This window comes from Anabrus simplex, chromosome 13 (genome assembly GCF_040414725.1).
Source record: "Anabrus simplex isolate iqAnaSimp1 chromosome 13, ASM4041472v1, whole genome shotgun sequence".
Classification (NCBI taxonomy): domain Eukaryota; kingdom Metazoa; phylum Arthropoda; class Insecta; order Orthoptera; family Tettigoniidae; genus Anabrus; species Anabrus simplex.
The window spans coordinates 85126981-85143246 of NC_090277.1; the positions used below are offsets into that span (position 1 = coordinate 85126981).

The 16266-nt window shown below is 38.9% G+C and overlaps 1 protein-coding gene across 1 annotated transcript in view; it reads left to right on the forward strand.

Annotated features, from left to right (window-relative positions):
* The window catches only part of LOC136884948 (CWF19-like protein 2), a 63174-nt gene extending 48674 nt beyond the window's left edge, over positions 1–14500 (forward strand). Inside the window, exons 10-12 of the mRNA XM_067157283.2 lie at positions 2968–3123; positions 7997–8179; positions 14259–14500. Of these exons, the coding sequence (XP_067013384.2) occupies positions 2968–3123; positions 7997–8179; positions 14259–14408 (489 nt within the window). The 3' untranslated portion in view covers positions 14409–14500. The remainder of the gene's footprint in view (positions 1–2967; positions 3124–7996; positions 8180–14258) is intronic.
* Positions 14501–16266: the final 1766 nt, after the last annotated feature.

Below are 16266 nucleotides of genomic sequence, written 5' to 3' on the forward strand. Positions count from 1 at the left end.
CTCACTCTCTTATCCCTTATTACATCCACTTCAGTCGATTTTTCTTTTTGCATGATTTAACATACAGCAAAATGCACATTCCAACAAACGCAACAGCAAATTTTCTTTTCTTCTGAACACTGTCTGCTTCGATGTCCATCGCACAATTCTAAGTACGGCAGATCCGATCAGCAAGGATTTCAAACTAGTTTGAAAGGCCCGTGGATGAGGCTTGGCCTGCCAAAAACTCGCGGATCATTCCATTAACAGGAGGGTCTGGACTGTTCACAGATCATGATGCACAGCACGACAGGCTTGGCGCCACAGTTGATGGCGAGCAGCAGGCCTGGTCTCTGAAGGTCACGCCTAACAAGTGGCCCCAAAGGCGAGGCTTCTCAAAAGATCTTTCCGTGTATGGCCAGCTATTGGGATCCCTTTCTCCAGTGTTCCTAGTCCTTCATCCTTATTCTTTTACAGTTTGCTTAATGTCACACCGACACAGATAGGTCTTATGACAGTGATGGGATAGGAAAGGAAGCAACCATTGTCTTATTAAGGTACAGCCCCAGCATTTGCCTAATGTGAAAATGGGAAACCACAGGAAACCATTTTCAGGGCTGCCGACAGTGGGATTCGAACCCACTATCTCCCAGATGCAAGCTCACAGCTGCGCGCTCCTAACTGCATGGCCAACTCGCATGGTCCTAGTCTTTTCTGACCTATATTCGTCTTTACTTTTTGTTTCTTTTTTCCTGTCTTTATACTGCCTCCTCTTATCGCGCACGTCCCACATAAAGACTGGCTATCTGTTATGATGATCTCTCAGTGAGTATTGATATCTACCCTTCTCGTTAAGCTGGGAAGCAGAATTAAGTTTGTTGGGGACTCAGAAGAAATAGATACAGAAGTACTGGAATTGATCTGTCTGGAGTTGGCAGTGTATATGTAGAGATTGTCTGTTTTTTCATTCATTCATTCATTCATTTAGCTTCCATAATACTGTACAATTACATATTTTGAAAAATGCCAACAATATAGGAAATGTAGAGATATTTCTTAATACTAACAATAAAATAAGCACAATTTATTTATTTACATTTTATGGCCTTCATTGGACCGCTCTAGCCAACTTTATACAAATAATTTTTCAGTTTCCTGTCAGCCCAGTACTTCTTCGGATATTATCTTTCTTTCTTCGTCGGAAGTCACCCTTCCTGTTGTCTGTTTGTTGATTCTGGTTTGCTTGTCTCCGAGTTTTCTGATTTTGTCGGTTTTGTTTCTTAGGTCTTCCACTGTAATTTGTAGTTCATCTATATCTTCCTTGATTTCTGTAATCCACTTAATCTTGCACTTACTATTCCATAATTTTTCTATTATTCTCTTGATGGTCCTGTTCTCTGGTGTCCTGATTAGATGTCAAAAAAATGAAATGCATTTCTTCCTGATTGTGCTCATTACTGGTTCTATTTCTTTGTAGACTGTTTCATTAGAAGCTACTCTCCAGTGTCCATATTTTTGGTATGATTTGTTGATGCACATTCTAATGATTTTTCTCTTTATCTTGATTATTTTATCTATTTGTGCATGTTAATTGTTTTGAAGATGGTTTTATTTGTATATGTTGTTTCTGGTTGAGTGACTGTTTTGTATTGTTTTAATAATAATGAACGTAATGAATAATGAACATTTTGATAAAGAAAAAGGGAAAAAAACCAACAAGAATATTGAATACCTCAATGTTAGGACAGCACATCCTAATTTTTAAACATAATAAATAATATTAATAATCAATATGTACAAGACAAAGTAAAATCTACGAGTGTGGTGTTAACAACACGTACATAACCAATGTGACATCAACATATTTTTAAGGCTGTATACTAGATATTAAGAACGTTTAAAAGTTAATAAGTAATATCATCATTACCAGCACTTCATCATGTATTCTTCTATACTATAGAAGTAGCTACTCAACAGGAGATTTTTTTAAAGCTGTGGTAAAAGAACTGAAGTGACTAATATCTTTAATCTTATTTCGAAGCTTATATGATCTGATTCCAACAGAGTCTACATGCAGCGCTAATCCCTGAATTGTTATTATAGTGCTTCATGAACTGCAACTGGTGAAAGATTTTTACATCTATTGTTTTTCCTGTGCGTTATTTTTTATATTTTAAGTGATCGGCTGATTATGACCCGGAACAATGGTTGAAACCGGTACCACTTGTAATCAACTAGGAATGTAGCATTACATTTCTAATTCTTCTTGTATTGGAAAGGTTGAACCATTATATATCTTATTGCAATTTAATTGCGAACTCAGTTCAGTACAGAACATTATGAAATTCTTTAAATTAGTCTACATGTCTCAAAGGCAATGGTTTTACTCTTGTGCTCGATAAAAATATTTCTTGTTCGCGTCTGGTGATTGTGATTTGTCAAAATTTATTTCTGAAGTGATCCTTTTTTTTCTTTTTTTTTTTTTCCCGCATGTAGAGTGCATTGCATGATGTATATGCTTGGTACTGGGAGTATCCTTAGTCTCTTAAATAATGGTCTGCAATGATCTAACCTGTTACGTCTCAATATAATTCTGATAGCTCGTTTCTGTATTTGAAACATAACATCAAGATTTGATTTGTAGGAGCCCCAGAAACCAACAGCATAAGAGATGACTGAATGTAAATATCCAAAATATGCTATTCTAACATATTCTTTACTACAACTATTTTCCTTTAATGATTGAATCCTTTATTGGGAGCCTATAAAACTTCTGTAAATATGTAAGGTGAAACCTTTAATACGTTTCTCTTGTTCCTTTTAGTAGTATTAATATTGAGTAATTTGTTTTCAAACCATTTTTATAGGAAACTTTTTCAAGTTTGATGACACATTTAACAAAGCTCATTGTATACTTGTTGAGAATCACTGAATTAGATTAATCTAAATGCCTTGCAGCAGATTGAGCATGATTTGTTTTTCCTACAGACCTTCAGGAAAGCTCTGACAGCCATGTTTTCTAAGATGGACGAGGATGTGGTGTTCTTCGAGACTGCCATGTATCTGGGCCGGTTTCCTCACATGGTGCTGGAATGCGTGCCAATGCCCAAAGAGACTGGAGACCTGGCTCCAATCTACTTCAAGGTCAGTAGTGTAATATTATTATAGCTTTCTGTACGGTATAATCTAATATTTTCACTAGCCATGTATCTTGCTATCTTCAGGAAAAGTAAGCAGTGAAACCTCGTTAGTGCGTTCTTTACTAATACGCTTTCCCGCTTAGCATGTCGTAAATTTGAAGTCCTGATTCTCATAGTATTAAATCTATATACAAATATCTCGCTTATCGTGTCACAAAGTTTTGCTGTTACTGCTTAGTACAAACACATTTTACCTAGGCCTGAAAATGTCCCTTTCTCATCCCTAGTGAAAGGAAAGTAATATTCAACTTGTGGAAGAGCCCTCGCTGCAGGTGGCAAGTCCGTAATAACAGGGAACAGTTTTGAATTTCTGAACTTCACGGGGTAAGTTGCACCTTTGGGGAGCATGCTGATAGCCTCAGGAATGTTCAGTTTTGCTTGCTGGTTAGCAGTGAGATTAAGGTTGCTGAATAATCCAGCGAGCCTGTTTGTGCTTGTATTTTGCTTTCCATTCAGAAGTTAGAAATTTATTTTGTGTTGAGTGATACAGTGAAGGATAGATGGCTCACTGTATGCTTCATACGTCAGCTTCATGTCAGTAGATTTACTGTCACGTAAAAGAACTCGTGTGGGACTACATTCCGGCATCTCCGAAAAGCGTTAAGTTTTTAGTGGGACGTAAAGCAAATAACTTGTCATTGTAGTCAAGAAAACGAGGTAAAACTTTTTTACATTTCACAGAGAACTTTGCTCCGCGTCTTCATAAGAAAATCTCGACTGTTCACAAGGAAGACAATAATGAGGGTTTGAATTTAAGAATGCTTTACTGTTGGAGAACTGTAGTGGTATGCTCGTTCATCACCAGGTGGCTCCTCTGGTTTTCTCCACATACTTTCTTTCCATTCTTCAGCTCTGTTGTCTTTCGTTGCATTTATTTTATTACTTTCTATTTTCTTCTATCACATTCATCTCTGATTCGTCCTATGTCCTCTTTGTTACTCCTCACGCACTCACGTTGTGATGAACATCTTAATTGGAGCTTAATGTTGTCGTCAGCTTCCGCTTGGAGTGCTGTGCCAGCATACAGTGAGCCATCCTCTTCAGCTGTATAAATAAAGAACTGTCATAATGTTTTTCTTTTGAGTTCTTTATTTATACAGATGAAGAGGACCACTAAGTAGTTGAAACATGTCCTGTAAGTTTTAATTTTATTCACTGTAAGTTTTAATTTTATTCAATTTTGCCTGAGGCATTAATAAAGTATCGATTAGGTGGTTATTTATACTTACTTCTTGATTAAACATCGATACGGTCATGGAATGGACAACTTGTAATACGCGGTAAAAGTCATTAAATTCCTTCCTTACGAAGAAAAAATTAAAATCTTTCAGAAGGTGGACTGGCATCCGCATCTTTAAGCGTGTGGAGGTGGTGCAAATGTTGAAACTCGAACTTGATCACTCGAGTTGGTCAGAATTAGGTCTGATTCAAAATGGCGGCCAAAGTAATTCTTTCTGTCACATGTGGTTGGGGGTAACCTCCAATTCGTTGTCTAAGAGTGTGACCAGAAAATGTTTAATAACCCACTGGTCCAGAATAAAAGGCTTCTACTAACATTTGTTTTAGAAAGAGGGTGATCTTCATTAATACGTTGATAGTTTTATGAGCCCCCTGTGAAAATATTTTTGTATTTGTAGTCTGGTCTTTTTCACATCTTTTTGTGCACTGTTGTTATTTTATAAGCCCCAGCGGAGAAGGTTTTTATGTTTTTCTCTCATGTTTTTCACACCTTTTAAGAGGAGGCAAGGATAAATATGAGAACACAAAAGGAGAAGGACAATCTCCACACCGCCGTCTACAAATAGAGGGGCTCTGGGATTGATGAGGAGAGAACTTGTCTGTTTGAAGACAGCGGTGTTGGTCGTGGTGGTGAGATGAAGACGATCCTGACTCTTCCCTTGAAAAAAATATAAATCAGGCTTTAAAAGTGCTTTGTGAAATCATATGAATACCTTTCCTGTACATTATGCATTTTTAGCTTTCTCTGTCTTCACGCCAACGCTGAACATTGGCTTTAGTTATAGCGTATTTTCTTGTGGCTGCAGAATTATTCTCTATTTATGCCAGTTTAATAACCATTAACTTAAAATGGCATCATAATATCGAAGATAACCTGTTGAAAATTTGCTGGCAATACATATTCCAAGCTTCTCTGCAATACGACGATCCATCAGGAAAAATATTTCTGCTTTCTATAAAATGTTTCTATTACTAAGCGTCAGGTACAACCAGCTGCTGCTACACACACGTCTCGCTTGCCGGGTTTGGCCGACTTGAGCTGCAGCGGTGTGGCCATTCTGCCCTTACGTTTTTCGCGCACATACCACAAAATGTCATCTTCGACTTCCTTAAAGCGTCCTTGTTGCGGGTTACTGATTTAATGTTTTGTACTGAACCCATTTTTTAAGCTACCTTTGTCTTCACACTATCGCCAGATATTGGCTTCAGTTAAGCGTATGCCATATTTTCTTGCGGCTGCACAATTATTCTTCATTTCTGCGTATTTAATAACGATTAACTTAAAATTTGCATGATAGTATTGAAGATAACCTGTCGAAAATCTGCCGGCAATAGGCTACCTGTTCCATGTTTCTTAATACGACGATCCATCACAAAAATATTCCTGCAGTCTGTAAAACTTAATTTTACAAAGCGTCAGGTAAAGTGGAAGCGTTATAACTCTGCCACTGAGTACCTTTCTAAGAATTCGAGGGGTTCGCATGTTTTGATGTCATTTTGCAGATTTGAGAAACGTTTTGGTAGAGGCTAATAGAATGTCATTCTGTCTTCGCTATTTCCCAAGATCCAGGGACGTTACACAGTGGCACTGTGGAAACAGTCGCCACGACTAACGATGTATAATAAAGAGGCGGATGTTGATTGTCAACTTGTTTTGTGTGTGCGTGGGGGAGTGGAAAGCAGCAGCGCGGTTAACGTGGTAGCTGCCGGTGGTGTTCGTTACTGTAAGGTCACGAATGCAAGACGACCCTTGATTTTTCACATGAGATTCTGAGAAAAAAAAAGTCTTGGTACTGGATTGTGGAATAAGTATGCAAACTGTTCACAATTTGACGAGAAGCTGGAGGATTTTTTTGTGTAAAGGCGGGTACTGACTAGAGGGGCTGCAACGTGCAACGCAACGGTTACTGCAACCTTGCATAATGTTTATGTTTGTCAGACCTTAATGCGAACACCAGTAGCTCCGCAGCGTTCCTTGTGACACGTGCAACAATGCCGTCCAGTATACTCGTCGTAAGTGCTGTGTATATTCTGCTGCAATACCTAATAGAGGACTATAAACATCCCCGTCTATGGTGGCAAGGTAAAGCTAATTCCAATTTGCTTCTGGATTTGAAATCGCAAGAAATAAGAGGATATTTTAAGAATTTCACTCGTATATCACCGACCGATTTCGAGTATTTATTAAATTTGGTTGAACCAAAAATAAAAACAAGGGACACGAAATTTAGAAAAGCTATATCTGTTCAAGATAAATTGGCACTTACTTTCAGATTTTTAGCCACCGGTGACAGCTTCACCAGCTTGCTGTATCTCTTCAGAATATCCAAGCAAGTCATAAGTAAATTTTTTTTTTTTTTTTTTTTTTCTATTTGCTTTACGTCGCACCGACACAGATAGGTCTTATGGCGACGGTGGAATAGGTAAGGGGTAGGACTGGGAAGGAAGCGGCCGTGGCCCTAATTGAGGTACAGCCCCAGCATTTGAATGGTGTGAAAATGGGAAACCACAGAAGACCATCTTCAGGGCTGCCAACAGTGGGGTTCCAACTCACTATCTCCCGGATGCAAGTACACAGCTGCGCGCCCCTAACCGCACGGCCAACTCACCCGGTAGTCATAAATAAATTTGTACCACAAGTGTGCCAAGCAATCATCAGCGAATTAAAAGATCACATAGAGGTAAGGTTAATTTAATTTTATTTCATTTCATTAAACATTTTTTTTTCATATGAGATGTCATTTATATTGAAATCATTTGGCATTCACTGAAGGGTCCTATAATAATGTATAATTGCGATATAATACTATTAAATTTAGGCAGGATTCCTCAGTCCACTCCATGACCTCTGCGTGTCCTGACTACAAAATGTGCCTGCAACACGTCAACGAACACACTGCGCGCCTCTTTGTGTTCGCTGGAATAACGACAACCAGATGGATCACAGTGCACCTCACTGCGAACGGTTGCAGCAACGAAGCTCAAGGCGTACTCATTAGAAAAATATGGTTGCAGCAACCGTTGCGTTGCATGTTGCAACCTCCTAGTGAATACCCGCCTTATGAGTGGTAGTTCTGGTGAACATTCAAAACATGAAAATTTTAAGAAATCTGCTTGTGGAGTATTAGATGTTGCACTTTTACAGGGATTCAGCAAAAACAAAACCAGTATAAAATGTACATTTAGAGCCAAGTTGTTCCATGAATTTTCATTGAATGAGCTCCATCTGTGGATCAGGGGTAGAACTGTCAGCCTGTGGATCCCAGGATAATGTGTTCAAACCCAGCAGAGTTAGTCTGGAGTTTTGTAGGGCGGGGGAAAAGTCTGTTTGCAACACTTCCACGTTGTACGATGTTATGTAAAAAAATCCTTTGTGATGTATTTCGTGTTTTCTTGACGAAATTCATTAAAAGCTCGGCCATAGATCACCTGAGAGAAATCAGTTTCATCCCATCAACACAGTAAACGACACTGTAGATTATTATTACCTTTATGCAGAGATACAATTTTATATCTGTTAGTATAGGTAAACACTTGCAGTTCTCTCAGTTACCTTAAAGTGTCTTGAACTGTTTCAGAAAGCCATACTGGAGTGCGAGATGGAGTGGTCTAACAACAAGAAGGTCGTTGACCTCAGCAAGAAGGATGTGCGCAGAGCAATACCCAAAGGACTGCCGTACTTTTCAGTGGATTTTGGACTGGAAGGAGGGTTTGCTCATGTCATAGAAGATGAGAAGTTGTTTCCTCAGAACTTTGCCCAGGTAAAACACAACCTCACATATTTTATTTTTTGAACACAATCCCTTCTCTGCAGAGAGTAAAAATTTGTGTAGTGTGAAAGGAAACTAGTGGACTGTTCTAATTACTAGGGATGGGAATTCTTCTTGCTTAAGAGTTGTGAGGCTGGCAGCCAACTTTTTAGAGTCTCATAACACCTCTCAAGTCAAAGTGAATAGTCATGCATACTCTGCCTTTAAGGGCTGTAAACGTTTGTCTCTCGAAAAACAGGACATGAGCTATTTTAAACGATCGTATATTTTGTTAGTCTGTCGGAACATGTGCGGAACATCATTGTAGAAATCCTTTCCTACAGAATACAATGTATTTTTGATTTTCTAAGTTACTATTAATCTTCCAAGCCTGTGTTTAAATACCACGCTGATTATTCTACAGGCAGTAATTCAATTCACTATGACTCGGCATTCTGCAAGTATTACACAAAACTGTTAGAATTGAAGAACTGTATGATATAATTTATAACAATTTTCAGGACAACTGAAAACAACTTCAGGTGGTCTTGTGGTGCTGTATACAAGAAGGTACCTTGTGGCAGGGGCATAAATATAAATGTTTTGTTACACTTTCCATCCACATGTAACATTTATTTACAGATTCTTCACAGAAAGGTCACACACTAATTTACGCTGTCTCATGTATCAATTAATTAAATAAATAAATGTATTTGTTCATTTCTTATTTATCTTTTACAAGAGTACAGTTAAAGTTTACAATTAGTTCATTGATTATTGGCCCTTGAAACAAAAATTTGAAAACTAAATTATTGAAGATGCGATGAATGAATTTTATACTCCGCACGGCTCTACTTTTAAATTGACGTTTTGGCAGATTTTGGCTCTGTCTGTTGGTTATGCGCTGAAGCATAGATATCCAACCAATCCCAAGCTGCCATTCATATCGATTTATATCGGCAGAGCACGATCTCAAAACCTAGTTGCCAATTCTAATATTTAAATTTACCATGTGGTTTACCTATCTCGCTCAGCGTGTATGGTGTTCCGTACGGTTTGCGATTTTTTTTCATTTTTCTTCTGTAATTAGTGTGTTTTTCAAATTGTGGGAGGGTTCTGGTGATTTTTGAGATCAGTGGAGTGTTCCCTTTGTAGGCCATAACCTCCTTCCTGTGTCTGTCATTAGCAGTGAGTGATGTGTTATTTCCTCATTCTCTTTTATTCTTAATAATAATATATTCTCTTATTAGTGTCAGATGTTGTTAGTAAGTGTAGATTTTGTGAATTTGTTTTTAATCCATATTCATTAGTTTTTCTGAGTACGGTATTACATTTTACAAGGGCTGTTTACCACGGTCGTATTGCATCAGTTGTTCTAGTGGGTGTAGTGTGCTGGCAGCAGAGGAAAAGTGATGCTCATTTGTTTTGCGAAACTTCAGTTTAGAAGCAAGGCCGTGCGGAGTATAGGAACTGTGTGTAGCAGCAGGATTTTGTCAATAGATGATGGAATGTCTCTGAAAGTTCCATTAGAGTTTCTTCCTAGTCTGCCCATCACAATCGAGCCAGTGGCTGCACGGTTTGATTAACATAGTTAACAGCTTGCATTCAGGAGGTAGTGTGTTTGAACCCCACTGTCGGCAGCCCAGAATATGGTTTTCAATCGTTTTTCATTTTCATACTAGGCTGTACCTTAATTAAAGCCATGGTCGCTTCCTTCCCACTCCTAGCCCTTTCCTATCTCATTATTGCAATAAGACCTATCTGTGTCATGTGACATAGGAAATTGCCAGGTGCAGCTCTGTGGGCAAAACCTTAAAACATGACTCCAAGCACCATCAAATTTTGCAATCAGGACAATACACTTCTTTTTTGGTGTTTTCCTTTGAGAGTCATTAACACGAAACCCCAGCGAAGTTTTGCTGTTCCACCTCTCTAGTAACTATAGTTACAAATAACCAGAAGATGCATTTGATCAACATTACGTCCTAGAAAGACATGAATTTCCTTGCTGGTTCTCATTTCTGAATGTGTGATCTTGACCTTACATCTGTTCATCTCGGCTTCAGTTTGGTCAAATAACCTTGTCATCAAAGAATAATAGAAAGCATCTAACACATTGTCCTATTGCAACCCTGGTTGACAAGTGAAAGGTTCTTCTTCTTTCTTTCTTTTTTTTTTTTATCCTAATGGTATTCAGATCGTTTGTGTTGCCGTGCCCTTGCTATAAGCTTGACGCCAGCAGATCCTGTTGCCTAGATCTCCAGGCGTTAAATTGCTACCATCCTTGTCTTTCTGGATTGGCCTGTCTGGTGGCCTTGATTGTTAAGGCGTTGAAGTCTATACGGTCTGACACTGTGGTTGGCCGGTTCGAGTCCCGTTGGTCGAAAAAATTTCATCATCGGAATGTTGGCAAGCAGGGTAGGGGAGCTCATATAGAGTGAGGGCTCATGATGCTTTTGATGCTGATTCGTCCGTCGGATGGAGACTTTAAGCCTTGAGCAGACCCCTTGGTGCTATTCGACCAGAGTAGGCTATGTGCCAGCACCAGGTTTCACCCTCTTCCTTCCTACTATCATAGATCTCATCATTCATTTTATCTGTGATTAACTCTTCTGATGAGGTTGACGTCAGGAAGGGCATCCGGTCATAAAAACCCACCGCTAAAGATTCATCTCACCTCATACCCGATCCCGCAGAGAAACGGGACAAGGGTTGGACAAACACACTTGTCTTCCTGGGATTCTGATCCTCTTTTGCCAGAATCACTATCCACTGTCACTTCTTTTTCTAGTGTACGTTGAACCAGCTCGAGGGGTTAACATAACTGTCTAATTGTAAAAAAGATGTAGAACTAAACCCAGTTCAGCAACTCTTAAAAAGCAGACTTAAGACTAAATATTATTTGCAATTAAATATAAATTTAGTGTGTTTATTTATTATATTGAGCCTCCGTGGCTCAGACGGCAGCGCGTCGGCCTCTCACTGCTGGATACCGTGGTTCAAATCCCGGTCACTCCATGTGAGGTTTGTGCTGGACAAAGCGGAGGCGGGACAGGTTTTTCTCCAGGTATTCCGGTTTTCCCCGTCATCTTTCATTCCAGCAACACTCTCCATAATCATTTCATAGCATTTATCAGTCATTAAGAAGTTACCTTGGGAGTGGCGACCCCATTGTAACATCAGCCTATATGTTTCCTTCATTACATCGCTGACCCGGTCAAAGACTAGAAAACAAGTTGTAGGCCCATGCTGGAAATACCTGTCCACGCAGGCGCAAGTCTCTTCCCATCAGACAGATTGTACTTCCCTACGTTGCTGACTTATAAACAGTTATGAAGCAGAATAATGCCGAATACTGTGGCTCTACTATATCGCAGCTGCATGCACAAACACGCACACACACACACACACACACACATTAATGTATCAATCTTTATGCGTCAGTTTATGTAAGCTGTATGTTTCAACCATCTCTTGTGGACGAAAACAGTAATTGCAGCCTGTCATCAGTAGGCTTACACAGCCCTGAGTCAGCAACTCAGGGAAGTACAATCTACCTGATGGGAAGAGACTTGCATCCGCGTGGACATGTGTTTCTAGCACGGGCGCTGTGCTTACAGCGGGCAATGTTTGACACCCATGTCTTAGATAGAAGAGCTGCTAGCTGCTGCTTAACTGCAGTGAAACATCCACGGTTCTTCAGACGACTAACCACGCCTGATGTATCTGTGTTCAAAACAAATACAGTATTACCCGTCTCTTACTCTTTTCAAGGGACCCAAGGAATAGCGTTGTAAATGGGAAGAAACAACTTAAGGACGTAAATGTTACAAATGTTAATCTTAATACTATTACAGTACTTACTTCAGATAAAGGTCCAATGTAAATTAACTGTTGACACTACATGCTTTTGTAATTCTGCTCATCTACTGACTGCGAGAAGGGTACCTCTCGGTACTTAAAATATTGTGTAATACAGCATATTATTTTAAGGACATAATTGTGTGCAACACGGCGTTCTCCAAGTCTTGGGTTAATCTGCTGTCGGCTGATTATAATGATGGACTGTTCTAATGTCATGCTGTTCTAGTTTCAGCTTGACACCTTTGCTTTTGCTGCTCATCGCCAAGCATTCCGTTTTTGTTCAGCTGATTTTAAATTCAAACCTTTTGAATCCTTCCTTCCTTCCTTCCTTCCTTCCTTCCTTCCTTCCTTCCTTCCTTCCTTCCTTCCTTCCTTCTTTCCTTCCTTCCTTCCTTCCTTCCTTCCTTCCTTCCTTCCTTCCTTCCACCAGTTAGGTCACATTGAAGATCAGGCTCAAATAAAATGACAGATTCTGTAAGTTGACTGGGTAAACCAGACATTTTAGTAACTTTTCTTCCTGCTTGTACATGTGTACCATTCACTGTGAATTGACTGAGACATCTTGGTATGTTATCGCTCTCTAAGTGTACTGCGCGACCCAAGAAGTGGCTTAGTTTCCTCTAGAGACTTGTGAGATGACGTGTTCCTTCTGCAAGACAGTGAGAAGTCCTCGAACTTATTGAGACTTGCGCTCTCTTTCCCATCCCTACATGGGAAAGAGAATCCAGAAGGGAGAGCTGCCCATACAGTAACAGCATGAAAGGGATAGTAATGTAATGCCGTCAAATTTTCATACAGTATTTATAGGATAAAATGAACTTATATATTTTTAATATGCGCTGTATGACTGATTAACAAGAACAGCTGTCTGACTTCCCTCCCATCAATGGCTTCCTTGTGTAAACAAAGAGATGTTACTTTCTTGCACAAGTCCCTCACGGCGGCCTTTCACCATACCCTAGACTCTCCTTATCCTACAACTCCATCTGAAGGGCCCCCCTTTGCATGATCTGAGTCCTACAAACTAGGTTTCTTTGCTCATTCAGTGCTGCTTTGTAAATATAGTTAAATGTTATGTTCGGAAGCACATGTGGTGAGAAAATGTGTGTGAATATGTGGAAGTATGAACCAGGGAGTGAAAGGATGTGTAATTGAGAGATAGATCCGACGATCAGATTTGAGACATTCGAAACACAACCCAGTGAGGTGCATGAGGAAAACAAAACAACATACGAACCAACCATTCTGTTCAATCAACAAGAATACTGATATCAAAGTCATAGGATTAATGATTGGTGCTTGAGTAACCATTCCTCCCTTTTTTGTCCAGTTCTCCAAATCATTTAACCTCGGTCAGACTTTAATAAGAGAAATTGCAGTGAATGCCTTGAAATGTTCTGTCCAAATCCTGAAGAACCGTATCTCCTGAACTTGTTAATGTCACAACATACAGTATGTCGTGTGTGCTAGCCAACTCCAGTTACTTTTAATATTCATATTGTCTTTTTGTATACTTTGTCCTCAGGGGTAATCTCCAGTTGGGGAAAGTCAAAATAAATAAATGAATGAATGAATAAATAAATAAATGGATTAATTAATTAATTAATTTTACACTTTAATTAAGGCCATTTGCTTCCTTCGCACTCCTATCTCTTTCCTATTCCATTATCGCCATAAGACTTTATCTGTGTCGGTGCGACGTAAAACAAATTATAAACAAAAATTATATGTAATACTTTTTTACGTTAGCTGTACATGGTGTATATGATTGTTTTAGTTTAGGATTTAGGCGATTATTTCAACAGGTCAGCGGGCAATACATGTAGGGTACCTGCGCTTTTCCCCTGGCCTTCTGTAGTTACTGTAAAAGTTTTATGGTAATAAAGAATGAATGAATTCCCCTGTTGTACATCTATCCCTGACGAGGAGTACTTTATTTTCTCTTACACATACGGTATAAATAGTGATTTACTATCGACATTGAATTTTGTAAAATATTTAAACAAATATATTTCTAAAACTACTAGGCAAAACAGAAATGGGCTAACATTGCTGATGATTACCCAGTTGGGAGGGGTTAATGGCATTGACATTCCACTCCAATTGGTACGACATTCCTATCAGGTTGTTGTACATGAATTATCAGATTTTGAGATGAAATTATTTTCTTATAAAACATTACTTGTCACTGTCTTCCATGGAAATTCATCGTCATATTTTCTTGCAGGAGATCATTGGTGGAATGCTAGATTTGGATCACAGCCTGTGGCGCAAACAGCGGCGTGAGAGTTTCGACGTCCAGTGCAAGAAAGTGGTGGAGTTTGCAAAGTTGTGGAAACCCTATGACTTTACTCAGAAAGAGTCAAGCAGAGATTAACTTCTGCTACAAAGACTTGTTATTTTGTAAGATATGTAAATAGACCGAATTGATTTTTATGGAAAATAAAAAAATATATAGTGTTTATAGAACTAGCTGTTGAGGGGTTAGGTGTTTATATAATTCCCAGCATGAGAGATTGTGGATGAGTTCCCACTCGAACTGATGGTCGAACATTATCATATCCTGCCAACTTTCCCGATTTAGGCAGGAGACTCCTGATTTTCGACAGTTTCTCCCATGTCTTGATTATTCTATTATTTCTTCTGATTTTAGCTTATTTTTTGGTGAACTTCAAACATTTGTTTTCAAATCCCGCAATTTTATCTTTGTACGCCAGTGGCCGGATATCCTTCGCACATTGGCCGCTTTCAAATTACATATATCGACGTTTATTAATATGAGAAATGCGCGCGAATGTGCGATGTTTATTGAAACCTGTATATCGATTATCAGTCTCTCGTTCTCGTGTGCTATGTTCGTGTTCGTTCACATCAGTCTAGCCTAGTAGAGACTAGTCGCTAAATTTAGAGTATTTTTTAGTAATTTAGTGATGGAATTTCAAAGATAGCTACTAGTGAATTTTCTAGAGATTTTAGGAGCCATTTGGAGACAATTCTGGCGAATTTTAATTTATGACTTGATAAAAATAGCATTGTGCTTTGCATAATCGTGTGGGTGCGTGATGCAATATATTAATCTAAGCATTTGCTAAGTAATGGTATAAAAGTACATGACTGATTCACATTTATGTGGAGGACGAATTCATACTATTTTCAGAAGGTTTATCAGAGACCGATCATCTCACTCACATACTTCCTGTGAGGGAATAGAGATGTGTAATTTTTAGCCAAGTAGCCTCGTATAGCAACAGTCGGATTTCGAGACAATAAGTGTTAATACCATAGTACTCCTGTATTTCTCTTCTTGAACCACCTTGGAACACTCCTTCTTGCAGTGCCTGTATTCTGTTTTGCATTCTGTTGTTCTGTTTCTCACCCATCTTTTCCAAGCTTGTTTCTTCCTTTTAACTATATCTTTTACCCTGTCATTTCACCAGGGCGTTTCTTGATCCTTCTTCCTTCCTGATACTCTTCCACCAGTCTTTTCTGCAGACTCGACCATGACTGTTTTAAAGTATGCCCATTCTTCTTCGACCCTTCTGATGTCTTCCTTAGGTATACTTCTTTTAATGTATGTTTGGAACTCTTCATTTATTTCCTTCTCCTGCAATTTCCACACCCTTAGCTTTCTTTGAACTTAACCTTTTATCACCTGTTAATCTTTGTCCCTTCCTTTCTCTTATCTTTACCCACCTTTCTGTGAGAAGGATAATGCAACTTTTATTATAATTTGGATCCACCTTATTCAGTACATAAAAACTGTTGTTTAGATGAAATTACAACATATATTTCAATCAGAACTAGTTTCGACGCCCATTTGCGTCATCATCAGCTGATATAGGTTCTTGGAAAAATTGGCAATCACATAAGTTTATCTACGTCAAATTGAACACAATTTTAAACCATATTAACAACCTAAAACTGTGTTACGATTAGTTGTTAGGTTTGCAAGGGCTAGGGAGTCTTTCATCTTCACGCCCTTCATGGCCCTTGTCTTCCTTTGGCCGATATCTTCATTTTTCGAAGTGTCGGACCCCTTCTATTTTTTCTCTCTGGTTAGTGTTATATAGAGTATGGTTGCCTAGTTGTACTTCCTCTTAAAACAATAATCACCACCACCACCATCAACGGCGTACTAGCGCCAGTGTCTTGGAAAGGTGTAGCGTTCCAAATGATGAGCCCACTCCTATACTAGGGTAATTTCACGATTGGAAAAGACTTAAGAGCTTAAATGT